General features: G+C 52.1%; 9 protein-coding genes across 9 annotated transcripts; 4 read left to right on the forward strand and 5 right to left on the reverse strand.

The window, feature by feature from the left end:
• Positions 1–357: 357 nt before the first annotated feature.
• J7T55_013702 (extracellular membrane 8-cysteine cfem) lies at positions 358–1011 on the forward strand (the record flags this gene model as incomplete). Its single annotated transcript, XM_053140599.1, has 2 exons — positions 358–577; positions 638–1011. 2 exons carry the CDS (start codon positions 358–360, stop codon positions 1009–1011), a joined length of 594 nt encoding a protein of 197 aa, XP_052996040.1.
• Positions 1012–2404: 1393 nt separating this feature from the next.
• Positions 2405–3722, forward strand: J7T55_013703 (uncharacterized protein; the record flags this gene model as incomplete). The annotated part of the gene is made up of 3 exons (XM_053140601.1): positions 2405–2570; positions 2641–2653; positions 2771–3722. 3 exons carry the CDS (start codon positions 2405–2407, stop codon positions 3720–3722), a joined length of 1131 nt encoding a protein of 376 aa, XP_052996041.1.
• Positions 3723–4266: 544 nt separating this feature from the next.
• On the reverse strand, positions 4267–5423 carry J7T55_013704 (glycoside hydrolase family 61 protein; the record flags this gene model as incomplete). Its single annotated transcript, XM_053140602.1, has 3 exons — positions 4267–4333; positions 4401–4557; positions 4622–5423. 3 exons carry the CDS (start codon positions 5421–5423, stop codon positions 4267–4269), a joined length of 1026 nt encoding a protein of 341 aa, XP_052996042.1.
• A 2075-nt stretch (positions 5424–7498) lies between these two features.
• Positions 7499–8153, reverse strand: J7T55_013705 (uncharacterized protein; the record flags this gene model as incomplete). The annotated part of the gene is made up of 2 exons (XM_053140603.1): positions 7499–8000; positions 8107–8153. 2 exons carry the CDS (start codon positions 8151–8153, stop codon positions 7499–7501), a joined length of 549 nt encoding a protein of 182 aa, XP_052996043.1.
• Positions 8154–9809: 1656 nt separating this feature from the next.
• On the reverse strand, positions 9810–10702 carry J7T55_013706 (uncharacterized protein; the record flags this gene model as incomplete). The annotated part of the gene is made up of 2 exons (XM_053140604.1): positions 9810–10375; positions 10438–10702. 2 exons carry the CDS (start codon positions 10700–10702, stop codon positions 9810–9812), a joined length of 831 nt encoding a protein of 276 aa, XP_052996044.1.
• A 3337-nt stretch (positions 10703–14039) lies between these two features.
• J7T55_013707 (uncharacterized protein) lies at positions 14040–14327 on the forward strand (the record flags this gene model as incomplete). Its single annotated transcript, XM_053140605.1, has 2 exons — positions 14040–14136; positions 14221–14327. The coding sequence occupies 2 exons, from the start codon at positions 14040–14042 to the stop codon at positions 14325–14327; spliced, it is 204 nt and encodes a 67-aa protein (XP_052996045.1).
• A 199-nt stretch (positions 14328–14526) lies between these two features.
• On the reverse strand, positions 14527–15782 carry J7T55_013708 (glycoside hydrolase family 43 protein; the record flags this gene model as incomplete). The annotated part of the gene is made up of 3 exons (XM_053140606.1): positions 14527–14984; positions 15106–15355; positions 15423–15782. The coding sequence occupies 3 exons, from the start codon at positions 15780–15782 to the stop codon at positions 14527–14529; spliced, it is 1068 nt and encodes a 355-aa protein (XP_052996046.1).
• A 692-nt stretch (positions 15783–16474) lies between these two features.
• Positions 16475–18862, reverse strand: J7T55_013709 (DNA repair protein; the record flags this gene model as incomplete). Its single annotated transcript, XM_053140607.1, has 8 exons — positions 16475–17142; positions 17221–17314; positions 17434–17533; positions 17584–17945; positions 18008–18327; positions 18377–18499; positions 18702–18764; positions 18817–18862. The coding sequence occupies 8 exons, from the start codon at positions 18860–18862 to the stop codon at positions 16475–16477; spliced, it is 1776 nt and encodes a 591-aa protein (XP_052996047.1).
• A 1273-nt stretch (positions 18863–20135) lies between these two features.
• J7T55_013710 (uncharacterized protein) lies at positions 20136–22417 on the forward strand (the record flags this gene model as incomplete). Its single annotated transcript, XM_053140608.1, has 2 exons — positions 20136–22304; positions 22379–22417. 2 exons carry the CDS (start codon positions 20136–20138, stop codon positions 22415–22417), a joined length of 2208 nt encoding a protein of 735 aa, XP_052996048.1.
• Positions 22418–23092: the final 675 nt, after the last annotated feature.

Raw genomic sequence — 23092 nt, forward strand, 5'->3', positions numbered from 1 at the left:
CCGTGCAGGCGACCAGCACCACGGTCGACCAAACCCTTCCAGGCACAGATTTGCTGATGGGGGCGTCAACGGAGCACCGCGGAGCTCCTAGGCTAGACAGCTGTCGCCCGATGCTAGATCAGAATACGATGGCTGGGCCGAGCCCCGGAGCTTGATGGTTCGACTCATGAGGAGCTATATAAGACGCGAGGGATTCCCGATCCGGCCGCTCGCTTCTGCTTCTTTGTTGTCTGTCCACAATAATAAGGCTCGCCCATTCAAGTCCAGATCCGTTACTTGATTCTTTCACCGCACCGTCGCTACTGCAACCCCGAGTTCCGAAAGGTCATTCATTAGTCCCGCCCACCACTCGCCAAAATGAAGGTCACTCTCCTCGCCGCCGGCCTCGTTGCCACCGTCTTCGCTCAAGACCTGTCCTCCATCCCCGAGTGTGCGCGCACCTGCCTTACGGATGCCATCAGCAAGGACGGCCAATGCCAGGCCACCGACTCCGCCTGCGTCTGCGGCCGCATTGATGCCCTAACTACGCTCGCGACCAGCTGTGTCCTGAGTGCCTGTGGCCAGGACGTCGCTCTGAGTATGCGAACCCGCCCGCCCACGTCTGTCTGACCTCTCACTAACCCGCCTGTTCTTCAAGACCAAGTTCTCCCGGCCGTCCAGACCTTCTGCGCCAATGTTGGCTCTGGTTCCAGTGCCTCATCGGCAGTCTCGTCGGCAGCCTCCTCAGCCGCTGCCAGCACTACCGCATCTTCCACCTCGGCATCTGAGTCATCGGCATCCAGCTCCGGTTCAGCGTCGCCATCCGCGACTGAGTCCTCGTCGGCCTCCGCTACTCATTCGTCCTCGCACAGCAGCAGCACTCTGCACGCCAGCACCACCGCAAGCTCCGGCTCGACCGCCACTGGCGCCTCGGCGAGCGCCTCTTCCAGCGTCGTCACCGCTGGTGCGGCTCAGTACGGCTCCGTCAGCGGCCTGGCTGCTTTTGTGCTCGGCGCCATCGCTATCTTTTAAGATGTGACTGGTTCTCGTGCCATTGAATGCGCACTGTTGTGCTGGAGCTGTCGGAACTCAACGAATGTTTTGATCCCGAATCAGAGCTTTGGACTTCTGTGCGCTTCGTGGCAAAAAGGTGTCGAAAGATAAGCAGTCTACATAGTAAAAACATTAGCATACGTTGACGTAATAATAATAACAAATATGTAACGTCGTATTCATTCGCTTGTGCCTCATGTGAAGCATACTTGGCGATGGTCTGACGCACAGGTCTCGCGGAAGAGCCCTTCACACAATGATGATTATTCCCCAACAAGCTCGGTGCAGGTCCAGCCCCATATACCCGACGAAATCGATATCTGCCGACATCCGTGTCTTTCCTGAGCGCGATTGGAGGTTCTGACAATCTGTTGATGTTCTTTATATGCGTCTAAGTACGCACTCCACTGCCGAAATGACCATTTAAGAACGCAATAGTTCCTGGAGACTTAGTGATCTCAGTATTCTAAATACCTTCGGTACACGCATGAAATGGTCGTCAAAAGACCCACGGGAGAGTTCGTCACAACAAGGACCCAGTACCCAAACTAGATGCAACGAATACGGAACCGGGAGCCTTACTTGGCGGAGAACTGGGTGAACTTGGACTGCACCTAAGTCATTGATGCATACGTTCGTAGATAGCAACGAACGACCCAAAATTTATATTTCATTGTCAAGGCAGAAGTTTCGCCTGCTTTCTAGAGACATCCCGGCAACAACATATTGATTCTCAAGACATCGCCTGGATCGTTTTGACAATCCTTATGAGTCTGTTCGAAATTCTCTTAGGGCAGTGGAAAGTTACACGTGGTATTGGTAATTATACTTCAAGTCAGTGGTCCGACGCATACTAATTTCTGCGAACATATTGAGACTCAGGCGAGGAGAGGAGGAGAAGGAATAATTCCAAGATCTCGTGACATGGCCAGAATAGACAGTAGCTAAGAAAGCGGTGGAACGACAATGGGTCGTCCAAGCTTTCTGACATGTGTACGCCAATCATTGCTTGAGGGGGTCATTTTGTGGCCGGAAAATCACCAACTGCATAAGGTGCTGGGCTTTAAATGGAGCTTAACAGGCCAGCCTGCTCCACATGCAGGGGGGTTGGGACTGCATGCAATGGTCTGGAATAGAAGTTCAGGATATCTGTTGGCAACTGTGCCACTGCGATGCATGCAAGATGAGACAGCCCGGCCATCCATAATGCAACAATGGAGCTCTCTTTGCTCTTCGACGTGTCCGAATTCCGCACTCTTCTTTCCGGTGTTGTCATTCTCCTCCTTCTTGGATGTTCTGATTTCTGGCTCTCCGAGGTCGATTTAACGTGGGGTCCTGCTCAAACCAATTGTCCCCACAGTGTATCGGCAATATGAGTGCAATCAACGTGTTGATCTCTAACGGGACCTGCTACTACGCAGCAGGGAGGAAAGCCTCGTCGAACATTATACCATGCGGCAACGCTGCAAATGGCGCCCAGCAATGTTGTCAGGAAGGCGATTTCTGCCTAGAGTACAACGTCTGCTTCAATGCAAATTGTAAGTAAACATTCGATGCGGAAGTTTGGGTCTATATCTGCATCTCCATATTAATATGCCAAACACTCAGATACCACAACCTAGTAAGCTTCTTGACTATTTACGGTAGACATTGATCCCGAGGGCAAGCGTTATCTGTCAGCCCTTTCTTTCAGAAGCTAATCAATGATGCGTCGATGTCTAACCCGAATTGAATGCAGTTTGGCCGGTTGCACTGACGAAGACTTCACCTCGCCCAATTGCCCGGGAAAAGGCACCTCGGAGCAGCAGCTCCTCAACCTAGTCCAATGCGCAGACTCCGAGAGTGGCGGTTCTGTCGTCTGGAGCGCGTGTTCGGCGGCCACCACCAGGACGGAGATCGGACCACCAGCGGCATGTACCTGCACGAACTCGGATAATGGGATCTTGACGGGACCCAAGAGCTTCTCCCCAGTCGCATCCCTGCCGACGACAATCGGGGAGACGATCAGCTTCCAGAGTGGGCACACGCCAAAGACGAAAGGAATCGCCACAGCCACTTCGACTGCAACCGACGGACAGCTCACGACGATGACGACACCGATCGCCACTTCTTCAGCAACTGCCTCGAGCACAGTCGCCGAAGACTCGGGCCTGTCCAAAGGCGCAAAGGCAGGCATCGGTGTCGGTGTGGCAGCAGTCGCCGCCGGAGTCCTCGCATTGATCGCATTCCTGTTCGTACGGTACCGGCGGAACCATACCAAGAAGCCAGCAGAAGAAGTAGCGTATCATCCTACAGCGCCTGGCCCAGAAATGGCACAGTCGCCGCCGCCACAGTATGGAAGCCCAAGCAGCCCGTACGGCTCACCCGGTGCCACCGGCGCCCCAGCCGTAGGGTATACGGGCTATACGGGGTTCAAGTCTGAGTTGCCCGCGGTGCCAGTGGAATCCAAATCTGCGTTTACATATGAGCTTCCGGCGGGCAATAACGCTCACTCGAGCGTACATGGTTTTCATAGGAATGCTACGGTGTCGATGCTATCAATGCCTGGGTCACCGGGACACCTCAGTATGGTGTCGGACATCTCGAGGGCTCCGTCGGTCGCACCTTCTGATCACTCGAATCAGAGTGATGGGTATACGAGGGGTCCGGTTGGAGGGAACATGACACCAATTGCTGAATTGCACGGGTGAGATGCCACGAGAAAGCTTGAACGATCAGCCCAAGAATAAGTGTAGGGCGACAGAGCTTCCCTATGTGGCCCGGTACAAGTTCATTGTTTGGGACTATCAAGTTCCTTTGAACCTTATCCTCCAAATTCGATGGCGACAACTGATCATCGCCGTTATGTATGAACGACAAAGAACCTGGCGATACAGATCTTGAATCTTCCCCAGGCCTTGTACTGGCATTTTCATCCTTAATATAATGGACTTACTCTTTTTCTTGGATGTCTCACAACAGGCTGGAGGAATTTAAAGTCCGAATACGGTCACGATTGTACGAAAGAAGTTATCTCAATCTATGTTCCAATGTCTATATTTATACACTTGTGACATGAAAACCATGAGTGTTTCCGTCATCATCGAATTGAACATCTCACGATCTATCACACTTTGGGCTACTCAGAGCTTGTATCGTGTGCAAATATGTGCAGGAATCTTTTCATCTAAAGCTGCAGAGGATGTCCGCATGCGCTTTTCTCATACCCTCCATTTGCTCCCATTCAGGAGTCACTCAGTGCTTGGAGACGTCGCGGGCGTGACGGCGCTTCTTGCAGGACTTGGCGGCAGACGTGGCGGCACTTCAACAGATATGTTAGCTATTAATAGTCTTTCATAAATGTCATCTAAATATCTTGCAGTACTTACGGAGCGGCCGAGCTTGTCTGAACGGCGGCAGCTGAGCCGGTTGCGACCGGGGCGGAAGGCGCCTGAGACGCAGCACCGGAAGCACCGGCCTGACCAGTCGCCGTGGTCTGAGCAGCTGATGAGGTTGCCGCAGCAGCTCCAGTAGCACCAGCGGGGTCTTCTTAGAATTAGTATGTTACAATTTCGGAGGAAGAATTTCTTCCAGGAAGAATTCAACTTACCAGTGACAGCGCTCGCGCTAGCGGTGATGGGGACAGCGGACTGGGCCAAGTTGGTACCGGCAGCAATCTGCGTGGGGCCAGGGATGTCATAGGTCGAGAGGGAGTTGTAGATGTTGACCAAGATGCCAGCATCGCTCTCCTTGTAGAGCGCCTCGCCCAGTGTCCCAGAGGGCTGAAGGGAGCCGGTGCCGGTGACGGCGAGGTTGAAGCACTGGGGGTAGTTCTGGGCACCGTCGGAATTCTCGGCCGAGTGCAGAGCAATGATCTCGTGGCGCAGGACGTAGTTGCCAGCCGCAAGGGTGGATGGGATCTGGACGATCCACGAGTTGTTGTTTGAGATCAGTTGATCCGTGCCCCAGGTGGATGCCGAAGCGTCGACCAGGCCGACTGCGTCGATCTTGAAGAACTCCAGGGCTGTCTTGTCTGCTGTCACGCAGTCGTCGTCCGCACACTTGGCGAGGTAATCGATAACCGGGCCCTTGTGGGAGGAAGGCCAGGTGTTCCAGTACACCTCGATGGTGTCGCCAGCCTTGGCGGTTGCGTAACCCTTGGCGTTGGTGGCAGACTTGTGGCAGATGATATCTCCTGATGCGTAGGCGTCGGGGGCTACGTATCCATTGTCGGTGTCGGATGCAGTCCAGCCCACAACAGTCGGAGGGTCGGACATGTAAGGGAACGAGGTTGGGTCATAGCCCTCGTACCAGGTGCCAGCCACGTTGATACCGGTGACGTGCCCGTGAGCAGCAACAGAAGTCGCGCCAGCCACAACGGCTACAAGGGCCTTGACAGCAACGGAAGACATCTTGATGGACTATGTTTGAGTCTACGAAGGGAAGTTCGATGAGGTGTGTGCAGACCAGCTTTGTGAAAGAACGGTGAGATGGGCAAGAGTAATCTTCAGTCAATGAAGTGAATGAGTGTCAACGAGAGATGTCTCGGGAAACGAATGAAGAGAATGAAGGAACTTGGCCTGGTGGATGATCTGAAAAGGCTTGGCAGAGAAGACAAGTGATGGAGACGAGAGGCTGATTTATATGCATGGCGAGCGCTTATCCTCACGCCCTGTGAGCCATTGACGGGGACGGGAGCTCGGCAACATGGCTGATAGAGGAGTCGACATGCAGGTGTCTGGTTCCGACTCGACTCAATCCACACGCGGAATAGCCCAGTCAGACTTGACCGGGGCGCCCACTCGGGCATTTGTTTCCTGCGTGCCTGTTTCAGTGAGATGAATGTTTACGAGTCCAACCCGGCCGCCGGCACGAATAGGGGGCACCAAAACCACGAGCATACTGCAGCCGCGCTTAGAGGCGCCTGGAGAAGACCACCGTCTTGATCTCAGTAAACCATTACGGCGGCGTCTTCAATTCGGCCCAGAAGGATTGTGTTGATGGCATCGTGCATCGCCAAGCCATCAAGATCTGCCAAATCTGGGGAAATCTCTTGGCGACAGGCTTGGGACGAAGCTTGGCGACGGGACATTGATGACAATGGCGATCTCGGGGGATTTGCTCAGGGGCTCTTAGCCCGGATTTGAACGGTGAGTGCAGATTTAATTAATGCAGTGGGCCTGGCGTTTGATATCAGTGCGTTGTACCACGCGGAAGAATTGTTTCCTGGGACCGGCGCTAACCGGCGCAGTTTGCACATAATTCTATCAAATCAAAACATTGCTCTGGCTGCCATCACGAGACTTGTCCGGCAATGCTATGCACGTCGAAGTTGGGCTGCTGTCTGAGGTGGCGTGTCGAGGTGTCTTCGCGTCTGTCGCTGCTTTTGAGAAAAATGCAGTGAGCGAGACCGGGTGTTTCGTTTGAAAACGAGGAGCGGGACAAGATTAAAGGACTGGCGGCTTACTCAAAAGCGTAGGTCGCTGGTGGGTGAGCAGGAGCCCTGGACCCACACAGCGTGCTAAGAACCTCGAGAATGCGCGTAATTGAAAAAAAGGAGTCGAATTTTTTCGGCCGTAGGGCAGGGGAAAGCTTGAACGTACACCCGTGTTGACTGCAATACTCGTGGCCCCCAATTTACTTGAGACACCGGTGGAGCTCCGGCTTGCCGTTCAGCCTCATCACAAAAGCATCGTGGCACACAAATATTCTTAGAGCAAGCAACATATGGCCAGTAGCGGATGATGACGATCTTCGGCAGCAAATCTGCAACTTCGTTGACTTTACTATATTTGCAAGCCTTCCACTTCTAAGATAGGTCCTCTGTCAGATCAATTCGCAGGAAATTTCTCCACTGATTTTCTTTATTACGGCAAGCAGCTTACCTTTGCCTTTTATAAAGGGGATGGAAATCATTGCCTAGGAGAAAATGCTAACATTCTTTTAGAGCTGCGGAATTAAACAAACCTACGTCAGAGGTAGGCTTGCTCAGGCTTAAAAACTGCGAGAAGCTCCTTCAGAGATTATAGGCAGACACTATTCTTCAATGCCGGCCGAAAATTCCCAAGACTCAAAATTCAGGTACAAATCCCGAGCCATCCTGAGCAGGTTCAGAAGTCGAGTGAATGAATATCCACCTACAGTTCTTTCTTTCGGACCTCAAAAAATCTGGGAAGTTCTCACGACTTGCTTGAACCATGGAGACGGAGCGTGCGACTAGTCCGCACACTATGTGATGGACGAAATGAGATACCTATATGCAACTACATGGATTTTGAAGTAGTAGAACAATGTGCCATAAGTCCCTTTCCCTGGCAATATACACTCCCCATCCGTGGACCGTTTTGTCATTTCTCATCATGTCTCATTCAATTCATGATCATCAACCCCTAATCTTACCTTTTGTGTACCTCTAATACCGTGGAGTACATGCAGAATCATTACTTCATCTCGTTTTCATGAAGCAGCATACAGCAGCGGGTGGTCCTCACTGCAGATTTCCACTCGGCCTACCTCTTAAGTTCTTCATACTCTTTTTCATCCTCAGACCAAAGGTGCTCACGGAGCGACGGACCCGGACGGTGGGGTCACAGGCGGGGTCGGAGCCAGTCTCTTTTTGAACCGGCGCCGAGCTGGCCTCACTGTCGGCCGAGTTGGTCGATATGTGTGTCGAAGCCCTCGACACCTTGCGGATCCCACTGTAATCCGAGCCAAGAGTAGCAGAGGGCGGCCGCGGGAAGCCTGTGCCCTCGATGCAGCATGGACACCCTGATGGGTGGTGTGCTTCCCTGTACCACATAGGTTCACGATCTTCTTCGTCGTCATAGTCGGCGTAGGCTGGCACATTTGCTAGACGAATACTCGAGCGCCACTGCGTCTCTTTATCAACATAAGCCCGGACATGGGCTCTGATACCCGGGGCGCTCACCATAGGTGTCGAGACGACGACTGGCTGTTCAAATATGGGCGAGAAGGTCGGATCGCGCGCCCTGAGACAGATTAGCTGGCGTGCTTCACGTAGAGCTTGGTCATTGGCTATAGCAAATTGGCCGCGATTACTGGGGATTTGGGAGGTAGTATTACACTTGTGACGACCTTTTCCTCATCTCGCCGAAGAGGTGTAGCGGCCAGAAGCGAACCATGGCGGGCTAGATCACGGCGTTGAATGGCATGGATTGGGCCTAGAGGCTTGACTAGCTATGATAGCGATGATATTGTCTAGGGGTGGTAAAGGGAGGGGCGTTGAGGAAAAGCAGCGGCGTTGTGAGCTGGCAAGGGTTGGTTGGATAAGGGAAGATGAGGACGGTTACACATAGGACATATTAGCATGGGTGAATCAAGCCCAACGAGGCCACCATCCAACTTATATCACAATAGAAACATCGAATCATTCCATAGCCCGTCCGTGTGGCGCCTTGCATGTGGAGACATCCGAGCGTGGGTGGTTGACAAACAAGTAGCTTTGTTCGGACCACCCGCAGAGCTTCTGCCGCGCCCTGCGTCAATAATATGCAAGCACTGACCCCGACTGCAGGCCCCAGGCCCTAGAAGCGACCCCCTCGACTCCTGTCACAATACTACAGCACGCATCTGGTCACTCGATTGTCTGTGCTCCTGAAGGATCTTGCCCATCGTCGTCCAATGTCGTCCCGGCCTGAGGAAGACTCTGACTGACTTTAGACTATGGGAGCTGGGAGGGGGGCATGGTGGGACGACGCGGCGAGGGCCGATCTGTCTCGTTCACGAAGCTTATGCTTATCTAGCAAGTGAGAGAAGACAGCCGTCAGACTTGAAACGAAACAAACAGGAAAGCAGGGGGCGCTGCGATTTGGCGACCCTACAGCCCTCCACCCACACCACCTGCGGGCCTGTGACCAATTACGGGTCCGCGGGGCCGCGGCCTAAGGCATGTTCCCGCGGCCATCTTGCCCTTCTCGAGCCCGAACCGCTGCTTCTAATGCAACGTCGCTGCAGCCTCAACATGAACGGCGTCCGAGCACAGCGATTCTTCGACTCGACACTCACCAGCCCTCTGCGGGCCCTGCAGAGGTTGGGGCCGTGGCTCGAGCCCTTTCACCTCGTGGGCAGGTAGGCTGGGCTTCCATCCACGCCCAGCCAAGAGTCACAGGGCCCAGCTCGTCAGGGGTCGCGACTTGGAAGCGGGGATCGAGTCTCTGAGATCGGCACTCTGGATGCCCTCATTCTCTTCGGTAGTAAGCTAAAAGTCTAGAATTCCCCCCCGCTCAAGTGAGCCTGACCTGTTTGCCTCGCGAAGGAAACTCAACGCTGGTATACCCCCCCTCCCCACCTTACTCCCGCTCGCTATGTCGGTGAGAAAAATCAACGACGGTAGTTACCGTCATACCCGTCATACCCCTACGATAATAATAAACTCAGACGCCTCCCGCTGACTATAATCACAAGCTTTGAGCCGCGGTGTCAGAGTTCAGGAGCACGACACGCCAAGGTTCCTTGACTATCCCGCTTCGAGTCGTGCCTGCGAAAGCCCACACCGGCAGTTGTTCGGTGGCTGGGCGCGGCGAATTTGCCCGGACCCTGAAGCTTCAAAACATCAAAACATGGGAAGCCGAAGACGTGCGCCGGGTCGTGTCGTCCGCTCGAGTTGCTGTTCCATTCGCCAAGGTGCCGCTGCTACACCTTCGTTTCCGCGACTCCTACGCTTGGAAGTTTCCATCGTGGTTTCGTAAAAGATCATTGTTTTTCTCGTGTCGTTCTGTCGTATTATGACGTTGTGTTGTCGTGTTCGCGTCGTGTCCCATAATGTTTCGTCATGTTTCTCATTTGTACTCGTTCCCATTGATCATGACCGCCTCATGGATCCCGCCGTTCCAGCCGCATTTCACCATCCAATACATTGCAAAGAAGGGCGTCGTCATGACCGCGAGCACCCCGCCGAGGACCAGCTTGAATATCTCGGGCGCCCACCGCGAAGGGTACACCCAGTCGCCACCGGCGCCCACCTTGGACCCGACAGCAGTGAGGATCCCGACGGACGGCCCGAACAGAATGCAAAAGCTGACGAACGCCACCATGAGGGCCCGGATGACCTGTGCGAACACGTACAGTAGCTTTCGCTTGATGCTGCCCCGCCGCTTGCGCTGCTGCTTTGACTGGTCCAGCAGCATGAACCAGCGGATCCACCGGCTGAAGCGCTGCGTCGAGCTGGGCTCCGAGATGAACCCAATGGGCTGGATGTTGCCCTTACGCAGGTCCCGGTTCACAATGATCATCTCGATCATCCAGGTCATGATGCACTGGATGATGATGGTGACTGCTGTGTCGCCTGCCAGCGTATTGGGAAACTGCCATAGCCTGATCGGGTCGTCGGTAGTGGTGTACATGGCTATGGGTTCGATGAATGTCAGCCAAGCCAAGATATGCCAGAGGCTCAGGGTGCCGACTAACCATAGGCGAGGGCAAAGTTGATGCCGCCCGATATGACCAGGGCACCGATGCCATGCGATCCCGCAATGTACAGAAATTGGTGCACGGTCAGACGTGAGCTCGGCACCCTTTTGTCCGGAAGACGGCCGGTCGGCGGTGTCTGGCGCTCATGTGTGGTGTAGTTACTCAGTGGGAGGCCGGGCGCATCCTCCGATGTCTCCCGAAAGTTCGGCTTGGAAACATTGCTCCACCACGTCTGCAGGACGTTCTTTGCTCCCTTAGCCATGTTTACTGGCTCTATCACCTGGATCGGTGAACTGGAATCGAGCAAAGACAACACACCATGGGCGGAGAATATGGGGTGGATCGGGACGGAATGCCAGATTTGATCCCAATTCAAGGTGGCACCAGCCGTGGCATTATAAGGCATGAGTTGGCACATGCGCTTTGCCTGCTTGCTGGTTGCGAACAACTGGGCTCTCCCTCAGACTGCTGGCTGTGGCTGGGCGCCGGCCTCTTGTGATCGCAGCCTCACCGCTGGGGATCCCAGCCCGGCATTTATCCTTGGCATATATGCAGCACGCGCCGGCTCCAACACTCTGAACACTGCCACTGACGCTTGCAGTTGGGCTGAATGGTTGGTTAGTGTGCATGATTGATCAGACGCAGTTAATGAGGCTAGTAAAGACTGCGACATGTGTGTGCATTGTTGCGTTTGTCGCCGCGGCGACCAAGCCTTCTAGGAGCGAGCTGGTGTTGTTTGCCTTTGCGCCTTACTCGACATCGTGAGACAGCTGTATCGTAAGCAGCAGAACTTTTCTCCGGAGGAGCATGATAAATCTGTCATTGGGTTCCAAGCCATTGCCCGTGTTCTCATGCTCTATATCCTGCAACCAGACGTCATCCTTCAGCTGATCTACAGTATGGAGCGTCGGATTCATCCAGTCTCACCATGCACGGGGCCCAGTTGCACCCAGGCCCAACCCAGGACGAAGGCACGCGGTGCGGCCTAGAGTTCCTTCTGATTTGCTCAAACGCGGTCAATGCTGAGAAGCCACCGCCGCAGGCGAACAGTCCGATGTCGAGGCTTGGCTCTCTAAAACTTCGGACGGTTGCCCAATCTACCCCCGACCTCGCCGAGTCGCCATCTTCCGTACCGTGATGGTCCAGAAGGTTGCGGACCGAAAAGAGAGTTGCATCCGCCTGAAGCCTTTTTTTGCTTTTATTCCCTTTCTCCCTTTTCCTCTCTTACGGAGTTGTTGCGCCATTTCGTTTTATTGGTGATTTCCCAAGGATCGGATTCCGGCCTGGTTTTGCATAGACCGTGAACCTTGCCAAGACGCCCCAGACAGCGAGCGGCCCTTGTCGTGCCCGTGCCGTGTCATGCGGTGATTCGTGCGCTGGCGTCGCCCTTCCTGGTCCGACCTTGCCTGGACGAAAAATTCCTGGTCACCCGGTGTGATAAATGATGGACTCAACCCAGGTCGATGACGGGCCGGCGCCTCCACCGGGCTTATCCATCGCCCTCAGGTGTTTGGGAAGCAGCCGCGGCTAGAAAAAGGAAATATTGTTGGGTATCGATCCCCTGCTTCTACTCCATCGGGGGTGGTTCTTGCGGTGTCGGTGACCTGCAACACGACACTTCGCGGGCAGGGTTCGAGTCCTTGGGAAGCCTACGAGACAATTTGTTGTAAGGCTGACGGTCCCTCGTGTGCAACTTTTCCCGTGTTCGCTTTCGCTCATGTTAGAGACGGAATAATTATACTTTTGCTGTCGTAAGTCTCGTTGCCAGCACATACAGCAGTCAGAAATTGATTCCAGAAATTGATTCCAGAAATTCGGGCATGAGCCCAAAGCAGCACCGTCGTTTCGACTTGGATGAAGGACAAATGGGACCACTTTAAAAGTTCGTAAACTTTGGCAATTATGTGGCTCAGCCAACAAAAAGCAACAGGCAAGACTAAGCAGTGGCTAAGCTTTGTAAACAAGATATTCCCTCACGCGCTACGAGTTGCACAATCACAGTATAACAGTATATGTCGACAAATATAATACTTGATCTACTAATAGGCGCGCCGCACTCGGAATATAATCAACCAATTATAATTGTCTCATGTCGTTTGATAAATATAGACTCGTGATCTGGGGTTTGTCTTTTTGTGCCTTATCCCACGGCTTTGTAACCCGGCCGGTGATCAGTCTGGTACACCACACCTACACTTTCCTCGGCGATCATGGCTGCAAACTCTATGACACGAGCCTGACATATATATCACAGTTTTAACATCAATAATAAAGGCATCTTCGTGTCTGATTTGACGCCAACTCACACGAGTGCACACTTGGGCGTGTAAACCTAGAATCGCCACCCCTATTGGCAGCAAAGAATGCATCAGTGCACGAATATGATTCATCAGTTCAGTGAAGACAGACGGAAAGAGGGTATGCGATGGGTCAAAAATACATAGTGCGGGGCTCGAAGCCGGGCAATCGTAAAGCTTAGAGCCTCAGATCTCCACGGTGAATCGATCGACATTCGGAAAGGACACATTCCACGTCTATCGAGCCACTCGAAACCATATTGCTTCATCCATGGGCCTGGATACGCTATATTGCCCCTCGCTATGTGCGCCTGCTTTCCCGTGAACCACGGGCTGCGAAAGTTTTGGTCTTTGCAGACAAGAAGTAAATACGCTCATCTATCTTCGAGCATTTCTTAAATCGGCAGGTTCTTGCGAATCGTGTCATCGCAAACCACATGATTGTTAAAAGTCTTTTGGAAGAAACGCTACACAATTGGATCACAAAAGCACCAGTGGAAAGAATGCACATGACATCCTAGTAGGCTGATTGTTGCTACTAACAGACATGTTCTTGATCCAGAAGCCAATGGGAATTCATGCATCTCACGGGACCTGGCAGTGTTCAAGTTAATCGGACAATTGTTCCAGATTGGGGAACACCGGTTATGTTTGGATTCTTTTGGTCCGTTTCTGCTCGTGCACAAGGAGCCAAATATTTGGATGCCTTTCTGCGATCATTTCTTGTTAACATAATGTCAGTCTCACATAACTTCGTTGCGTGCTACGTTTTTCGCTATGATGAAAGGTGCCGTTGAGGCAAAGTGGTTCACCAATGAGAAGACCCACAATGATTCCATGTCCCTTGCATTTGCCGCGACACTGCACCAGGATCGCGCTGATCGATTGATGTCATTCTAAGTACAAACCAGTCTACGCATCTCACTCTGACGTACCACGCAGCCAAAATCCTGTTCGTACTGCCTCACTATCATGACTATCTGACCAACGATAGGGCTATTGTCATAGAATACTGAGCAGCTCGACGGGTATACGGCAGTTTCATGAACACTATCGAAAACGGGAAAATACCACATAATGACGAAAGCCTTGTAATGCCATATCCAACCTGCTCAAAATGACGACGGATAGCATTGTAGCGCTGTAGAAAAATGTGTATAAAGACTTGGCTTGGCAAAGTTTCTCAGACATCCAAACTATCTCAATCACCAGCCAATTCGATCACTCTACGAACCTCAAACCTCTTTCAAAGTCACTCGCAAATTCCACCCAACGCCCAAATTTCAACTTCAACCCATCAAAATGGACGCCATCAAGAATGCCGCCGAGAACAAGCTCGGAAAGGACTCCCAGCCTGGCGACAATGTTGAGCGTTCCGCTGATAACGCGGTCGACCAACGTACGATTCACCACTAATTTGCATCTTGACATTTGATTCGCTTTCGAACTTGCATTACAGAGTCGCTAATCCGCATGGTTACAGAGGTCGACAGTGCAGCCGGCGACGCTGGTGTCCCGGGATCAGCCGATGGCACCATCAACGAGGTCGTGAACAAGGAGGTCAACGACAAGATCCCCGGTGGCAACTAAACGCACAAAGAAATGTTGTCGCGAGACTCTTAAGTGATTACTATGTATATTGTGGGCAATATTTATATATGATAGCGTTTCAAATATTTACGACTTGAATATTCCTCATACCTCGACACTTCGAACACGTCACCTCTACAGCTTCATATGTATAGTTACATATCTGACGTACCCAAGCGTGGAAAGTTGTCCCGTCCAATTACGACCACTTCGCAGCGCTTAGAGCACTATACTGCGCCGCGGTAATAGGCAGCACGGCGCCGTGCCTTAGCCCGCTGGGGAAGTTGGCCGTGCTGCTGTTGGACCAGCCGCTGTTGCTCCTTGGATTCGTCGTGACGAGTGGCTGGTAACCGTTGCCGCCGTAGTAGTCGACCAGCAGGTTGACCTGGCCGGCGACCTTGTTGTCCCAGTAGGAGGCGGGACCCTCGGTCTGCGAGCGGATGTAGGCGCCGCTACCGCCGGGGCGCGCCCAGGTCCCATTCAGGCCCGTCGTCGAGTACTCCACGAAGACGTTCTTTAGGGTCTCGTCCTTGAGGAACCGGAGGTAGGCGTTCTTGTCGCTGCTGCCGTATGGCAGGATGTCCAGGTCGATTATGTTTGTGGGTGCGTAGTCGATGTAGGTTGCTGGTGTGCTGAACGTCTTGAAGTCGCTGGTGTCTGTTCAACATTCTGGTTAGCATACCCTCGCATGGAGTTTCTCGAGACTGTATCGCTTGATACAAGCCTCACAACTCTGGACACAAGTCGAGAGAGATATAAATGTCGAGGTATTGCATACAGGCGAAGCGGATCTTGATGTTGGATGCCGTGCCGGTGTGGCTTGTGTCGGACGCCGCATAAAACTTAGAAGCCCAGTGGACCAAGTACTGGCCCTTGTTGGCATCCCAGAGTGCCTCCGGGGCCCATACCATGCCGGCAGTCTTGTCCTCGACCTGGACGAGCCTCTCGTTCGTCCAGTTGATCAGGTCGGTGCTCTCCCACACAAATATGCCCCGTGAACCAGTCCTCTGCGATGCGTCCCATGTCGTCTGTACCTCAGTCAATATCAACCTAAAAATGAAATTGAGCTTCTGCATTCGAGTGTCAGGTACATACCTTGGCGATATCCAGATCCGTACCAACGATATACCACTTCTTGCCGGCCTCAGCCCCACCGCCAGTAACTATCGCCGGATCTCGTACGCCGCCAGTTCCTACGCTGGGCACAAGCACTGCTTTGCCGCCATTCAGCGCCTTAAATGAGATTGCGTCATTCCCATTGCTGAGGTAGAAGTAGACGTCGGGCTCATCACCGAGGAAGAAGGCGCCGAGGTAACCGGTCAAACTTGGATCCGCCCGCCTTTCCGGTAGTCCGAGCTCTCTGAGGTCTAAGTGTTGAGGGCTGCGAGCCACGAGTGCGAGGGATGAAGCAGCAAGCAGCAATGCTGCGGTGGCAGTCCGAAGTATTGAGGGCATCGTCACGTCTTGTGTGAAGGGCAGTGAAAGTCAAATCACGGAGCGTGTCGTGTCGTAAAGGGGACGATCGGGTGGAACCCGGAAGCTCTGGAAACAGGCAACCTTGGAGGTTAAGTACAAAGCATTAAGTGCAGCACGCCTTCTTGACTCTCTGTAAGCTCCACAATCTATCGTGATCATTTCAGGCGGGCCGCCATGATATTAAGGTTACATTAAGGCGATCTCAATGATTCGGGCTATTTTGGTTGCCTCGAAACACAAACCGCTACGACTCATGGCATCAGACGTGCCGGATAAACAAGCACGTTTCTGCAGAGTAATAACGGGTCCAATTCACGCGTTTATTGCTTAGTCGACTTGTCTCCGGCGCCAGTAGACAGTCTTGCACCGAGCAATGCCTCGTGACCGGCAGAGCTCGGTGGAATGATCCAAGTCGGCAAGGTCTGCCCACCAGGCCTGTAGCGGCCCAATGGAGGACCGCCAGGCCCCCGGGCTTTCGGTGGCAGCTCTTCTCCGCAGTAAGGAAAGCGGCTCCGTGGTCCCCGCAATTCAAGCTGCAGGAGGCTAGCGGTGACAGATGCCAAGCTTTTTCGCGTTGCGGGGGCTTGCATTGAACGCGGTCGGTAGATGCCGAGGTTGCCAACGTAAAGTATTGGTTCCTTGGACAAAGCGTCATCCGTACCAGGAGCGCCTCATTCGTCGCCTAGCTCGCGTTCTCTGTGAGTATGGTTGTTCGTCGTGCTCAGGAGACCGGCCCACCGGGCAGGGTTAGACTCGTGAAGCACCGAATTGAAGGCGGTCCGACGAGTCTCTAATGCGCGGGCCGAGACTGAACTCTCTTGCGAGTCGACGAGATGACTGTGATCTTCGAGGGTGGTCTCGCCGTGCGACCCTGTCCTGTCCATGGACTCAACACTCTCTGCGAAGCTCTCGAAATTCCTCTTGAGCTGGAATCCCCGCCTAGGTTGCGTGGCCGTACTTTGGCTGCCATCTGTTTCCTCAAGAGTGAGATCTATGATTTGGTGTTGTCGGTTGGCTACGTCTTTAGCGTGGTGCACGTCTCCGTAACCACTATGCTGTTTGATCGCAGAGGCAGTCGTTGCTTGGCTTGGTATGGCTATCTCGGCGTGTTGAGAGGCCTCACCAGGATCGCCATATTGGACAGGAGCTGATGCCCTAGCACCAGGAGGTGACAACCCAAGGACTGGGGAAGACTGTATGCGAGACTCAGCAGAGGTTTGAGTCTCGGGTTGATGTACGTCCTCGATATGTAGCTCTGCAGCTATTTGAGCCATGTACTTGTCATGTTCGAAGACGTCGCCCGAGCAGTGCTCGCCGAACAAACCCTCGATGGTGATTCCTGTTGCAAAAGGTCAGCTCCAACTTCTCAGATCAGAGGTGTATGCTCTTAGCTCATGCCCTGCCTGATCCAGCGCACTGTATCGACTGTGCAAGGCCAGATATCTTTTGGCTTCAACGCCCCGACCAAGTAGCGCAGCTCGCCATATGACGAGTGACGCGAATATGGAAATCTGATCCTGTTAGTCAGCGTACTGGAAGACCTGTGCCCTCGATCCTCCTCTGCGGCGGCCACCAGAGACTGATACACCGTTTGTAGGTCGTGCCCATCCTCCAATTCTTTCTCTTTGACAAGAGTGAGTACGAGAGGATGCTGGGATGAGATGGCACTCGTCAGAAAATTTTGCAGCAGAGATTTAGTTCCATTGGGCGTGTCCTGGTCCTCTTTCACACTGCATACAGGTCAGTATTCTCGGTGCTATCCAGTGGCGTAACTGCCTACCTCTCCAACCATTGACGGGCATCTTCAGTGCTGAAAACGATCTGATCTGCTTCTTGCAGATCTCCTGCCCCGCCCCCAATACCGACCTCAACCATATCATTGTCATTACGAAGATGAGCAACAATAGGCGTGATCCAGACAACATTCGCAGCCGTCGAATTTTGCATTATCGAGCATCCGGAACCCTTTTCGCAACTGTGTAATTTGACATTTGGATCTCGTGTCAAGCAGCCAGGGTGGAACCGATTTCCACAAGGGAAGCCGACCAGAGCTGGCGCTTCAGGGCTGAGGTAGATGTAGTCGTCCTCGAGCTTCACTCTTAGGGACTCGTATACCTTCATTTTGTAGTCATCGACATGTATCTGCTCACGATGTTAATGCCCCCACCCCCCGGAGAGAAATTCGGGTGTTTTGATCAGCGTACCTGGGTATTCAGAGCTTTGGCCAATGCAATCCATACATCCTCATAGCCATAGGTCCAAGCTGAAAAGTAAAAGAGGGTGTCTTTAGGATACTTGGCTACTTTCTCGAGGAGCTCGCGCAATCCGTCGGCTTTCGTCTGAAACTGAACGTCTTCTGTAAAGCTTGTGTCCAAGTAGATCTTGTCTAAGGTTTGAAGTTTTTTTGAATTTCGTCCGACTGAATACTCGACCATGCACGGAACTCGAAGCAGGGCGTCGACGTGCCAAGGCTCGCTCCTGATGTCTCCTGTGTACAGGACAGCCTTTCCATCTCCCTCGAAGACTGGAGAGTCAGCTACGGTCTCTTGATATAATGGAAACGTATCGCTTACGGAACATGACCGCGCCTGGGCAATGATTCGCATCGAGTAGAGTGACACGCACGGTGTTGTTTGGGGCAAGCTCAATATCCGTCGGCGTATTCATTGGGAGGGATTTCTGAGCAGCATCAGCCTCTGGAGAAAAGCAACATCAACGTTAGAGGCCTCACTAGACGATTCCTTTGATGTTTATAAGTGATATCTTCCACCTCTAGAATCTCTTGGGCAAAATTGATGCGGGATGCCTTTCTTTGAAGCTTCAAGAGTATGGCCCGAGTAGCTGCCGAGCAGTAGATATGACGACCCTTGTACGTTTCAAGTCCAGCCAGATGATCACTGTGGATATGGCTGAGGAAGCATGCCAGAGGCGGGTCATCCACGACGCCTCGAAAGAAATCCACTGTGTTGAGAGTTAGAGAGAGCGCTTGAGCAACGGGGAAGGAGATACCCACCCCTAATCCCGGGAAATTCCCTGATGATTCCGTCGAAAGTAGACATATTCGAATGAGAATTACTCAGCAGGGCAATTCCTAGATGCTATTGGGAGTAAAATGGATGCGTTGCTGCTGGGAAGGTGAAGATTGCAAGTCAGGTATGGTGCATGAGAGTGAACGGTCGTGGTGTCTGGATGAGTCCGAGTTGCGGTTTCATGGCAGATGGGATAGTAGACACCGGTTCAATAAGGCCTTGACGAACGCAAAAATGCAGCAGTGGGTTCAAATGATATTGAGCGGCAATGTGAGCAAGCTGAACTGGTGTGAAAGCTTGGAAGCCACTTTCTTGATGCTCTGTGTTTCGAGCAGTGATGGCCAGAAGCCTGCCTGCCCACCCGTTCGGAGGTGAGGTAACCCTTGCTTGGCCTGGCAGGGTTAGATCCTGGCCCCGGCTGGGCATACCATCGCAGGCTTGGAATGCACACTAGGTGACGTTCTTGACCTCGCACGAGATGGAACCTGGACAAATCTCAGGTGTGACCTGGATATTGCTCATTAGTACATATGAAGATCATCTGGCCAGATTTGGGAGGAGGTTCTCGCCCTACGGCCTCTGTGAATGCTTACAAGCTGTGGTAACATTGTCCGAACTAAATGCGCGCACACCTTACATGTGAACTACCTGGCAAGGCAGCAGGCCCGTAAGCAGGCAAGAGCTGAAATTCGCGGATGCATGGCTGGTTTTGGGCAACCGGTCAGGTCTGTGGTGTCATGCTTACTTCTGACGTATATTGCATCCGGTGAGAGATTTTGAGTGCTGTATCAAGATACATACGGGCTTGACGCATACATTTCGGGTTACACAACTGCGCATCAAAAGCACTGCGAGCTCAAATGGCTGTGGGCATGCTCCCCCTCACTTTGAAAACCATTCAGTCTTCATCTCCCATTCATCTTTCTCTTGCGTGCTGTGATTCCGGCTGTACTTTTGGCCGGTACATCTTTGGACAGCATCTTGTTCATGACCCATATATTGTGGAACAAGACTCGTGTTTCTATAATTCCAATGCTAGTGGTCCTGAGCAGATCGTACGTGAAAGGTACGACCGGTTGAATAGCACAGCCCGGCCCTTCATTTGCGCCAATATCAACACAGTCGCCTACTCAGATCGAGGCCCGAAGACACCGATACGTGCACTGCGCAACGGAAATTTGTAACCTATGGGGCCAAGGCACATGAGAAACCATAGCATTCAGCAGATATAAGTAACATACAGGACAAATTTGCAGCACACAAATTTTCTGTCCGCTCTTGTGCCTGAGCAACTGCTTCGAAAATGTATACAGATCTCGAGAGCCTGAAGGATGATCAAGGTGCATCAGACAGCGTTCACAAGGTGGAGGCTGCACAAGCAGAGGAAATTCAAGACCAGGTGATTTGCCGAAAAAGAAAACTCGAGGACGAAATTCAACCCGTACGGACGGCTCCCACACAAGTCTCGTCCGAGGGCAGTATCTGCGCCAAGTGTCTCGATCTTGACCTTCCAGGAGCCCTCCAAAAAGCCACACAAATCTTTGCGGCTCACACTTCTTCTGATATATACAAGACCGAGCTCTGGTTCGGTATCCACGTCGCCAACGTCGACCACCAGTATCAACAACATCGCTTCACAAACTGTGCCTTATGCTCCATACTCTTTTCTGCTCGAATCGGCCCTGAGCGAAGCAAAGCTAGCGAGGATGGTGACGAAATACGACTGCTTGGGTTATCGAATGTCCTATTAGTTCCAGATTTGGTTAAGCTTAGGCCTCGGGGGATTTTCCAGGAACCCAAATCTCCAATTCTCGCTGTTGTGCCTCGACACTTTGGATCTGATGACAATGATAATCGCCTGCGGTTCGATTATTTGCGTCACGGGGAGTTTGCAGTGCTTGTCCAAGATGATCATCACCCGGAGCCATTATCTGCGCAAGAAGTTCCAGCCTCCTTTGACTCCAAGGTAGCTTCTGGCTGGCTCCAATATTGCAAAAACAACCATTCGTCTCTTTGTGGTGGCTCGTCAAAGTCCTCAGTGTCTGGTCTTCACCTAATCGATTGTACGACGCTGTCTATCATAGAGGCCGAGAGAAATAGTCCATATGTGGCCTTGAGCTATGTTTGGGGCAAAACAGGTGACATCGACAGCAAAATCCGACGCACAAGCAACAAGCTTCTGTTACCGGCAAGATTGACCTCCATCGTCTCCGACGCAATTAGCGTTACAAAGGCTTTGAGCTTCCGGTACCTCTGGATTGACAAGTTCTGCATCGATCAAGATGATGCAGTTGCGAAGCTCGAACAAATCAATCAAATGAACGTTATCTACGAGAACGCTGACCTGACTATTGTGGCTGCGGCTGGTGCAGACGAGACCTACGGACTACCGGGAGTCGACCAAAGACCAAGAACACCGCAGAAAACTGCGAGGTTCAATGGGCTGAGCGTTATCACGACATTGAAAGACCCGCGGTCTTTAATCCGCGCATCACACTGGGCTTCCCGAGGTTGGACTTTTCAGGAAGCGGTACTCAGCCGTCGACGTCTAGTATTTACGGACGAACAATTGTATTTCGAATGCAACTCCATGAATTGCTTCGAGAGCGTATACATCCCACTGGACAAAATCCACGTGAAAAACAGATCAAAATCGCTCGACATAATGAGAGCCGGAATGTTTGGCAGAGGTACGACTGAAGCATTTGGAAAACTAGTCCCCGACAAATTGTCTCTTCTTGATGTGTTCCAGCAGTTCTTGTCGTCCATACAAGACTACTCGACGAGGGACCTGAGATTCGATACGGATTCTCTGAATGCTTTCCAAGGCATCATCCAGCGGTACTCGAGGCTTAAACGGCCTGTCCATGCAATCTGGGGCCTGCCTTACGCCGCCCAGGGAGAGGAAAGAAGATCCTATTTCTGTTGGACTTTGTCCTGGAGCCACACTCAAGACTCTTGGGAGAATTCGAGACAACCGAGGCGCCGAAAGGAATTTCCTTCATGGACATGGGCCGGCTGGGCCGGCGCAGTGCAGATTAAGCAAATTGAGGGAAAAAAGGTTTGGTCCAGGGATGCGATACAATCAGTAAAATTTGGAGATCGAGGTGACAATGCGGAGGATCTTGACTTGTTGGACTTTTCAACTCCGGTATCCAAGTGTCGCATGCTAAGATTACTGGCCAAGACACTATCTCCGAGCCTGTTCTCCTGCCAGCCAACAGCAGACGGAAAGACAAGCTGGGCTTTCAACCGTTTCAAAGCTGAATTGCTCCCGTCTCAAAGCTACATGCTTGAAGGGCAATTTGTACAAGAACTGATGGATACTGGGCGGTGGAATTGTATCTGGATTTGTTCTATGCTCGAAAACATCTTCTGTATGCTTCTTGAACGAAACGACGATGCTGACACTTGGATACGGGCCGGAATGTTCTCCATCAAGTGTTGGTACACTGATATGTATCCACCGCTGGTAAGTAAGAATGCGACATGGTTTGAAATAGAGTAAGTAGAGTGTACATAGCAGTAATGATCACTGATGATCAGTATGTGAACCTAAGAAGCAAAAATGGACTCAAGGAATGACTAAGAAAATATCTTAAAGGTAGACGAGCCATTGGTAGCATGAACAACCTGGCGAAAGCTCTCCAATGCCTTTGAGGTACAGGAAATCCACCCAAATGCACCGGGAGACACTAGAGCTGAAGAAGAAGTTATGTCCAGGCAATGCAGATCTTCCCCTCGACTGCTACGTCGAGGCATAATATCTCACTATCAGGGATGATGCAGAGCCAGAGGTAGGTATTTTTGGGAGAAATATGATTGATCAGCAAATCAGGTGAGTGTCGAATTAGACCTTCTTCAAAACATTACCAGTCTACATTTGTAGCCACTACCACTGAAATAGACCAAGGTACCCCCCCTTCGCAAACACAGTCTGGCCAATTGGCAGTTGCGCCACCTTATTTTCCGTTGGCTATCTGCGTCTGTGTGATAGCAAGACTTCAATTGATGTCGGGATACGAAATAACTAGGAACTATGCTGACACAATCGAGATCCTTGTCTCCGCAACTTCCAAATAGCTTGCCAACGATACGTCAACCTCGGCGGCGTTAAACACGGAAGCGGAGGTAAGCAGTAGCCGGATTCGGAAATGGGAAGAGCTTGCACCTGGAGGTAGGACGAAACACGGAGGACTGTATCGCCTATTCAAATCATTGATTCAAAACGACACAATATATAAATGATTATGGATGCAC

The sequence above is a fragment of the Diaporthe amygdali genome (assembly GCF_026229845.1).
Source record: "Diaporthe amygdali strain CAA958 chromosome Unknown NODE_7_length_1459731_cov_64_868725, whole genome shotgun sequence".
Taxonomy (NCBI): domain Eukaryota; kingdom Fungi; phylum Ascomycota; class Sordariomycetes; order Diaporthales; family Diaporthaceae; genus Diaporthe; species Diaporthe amygdali.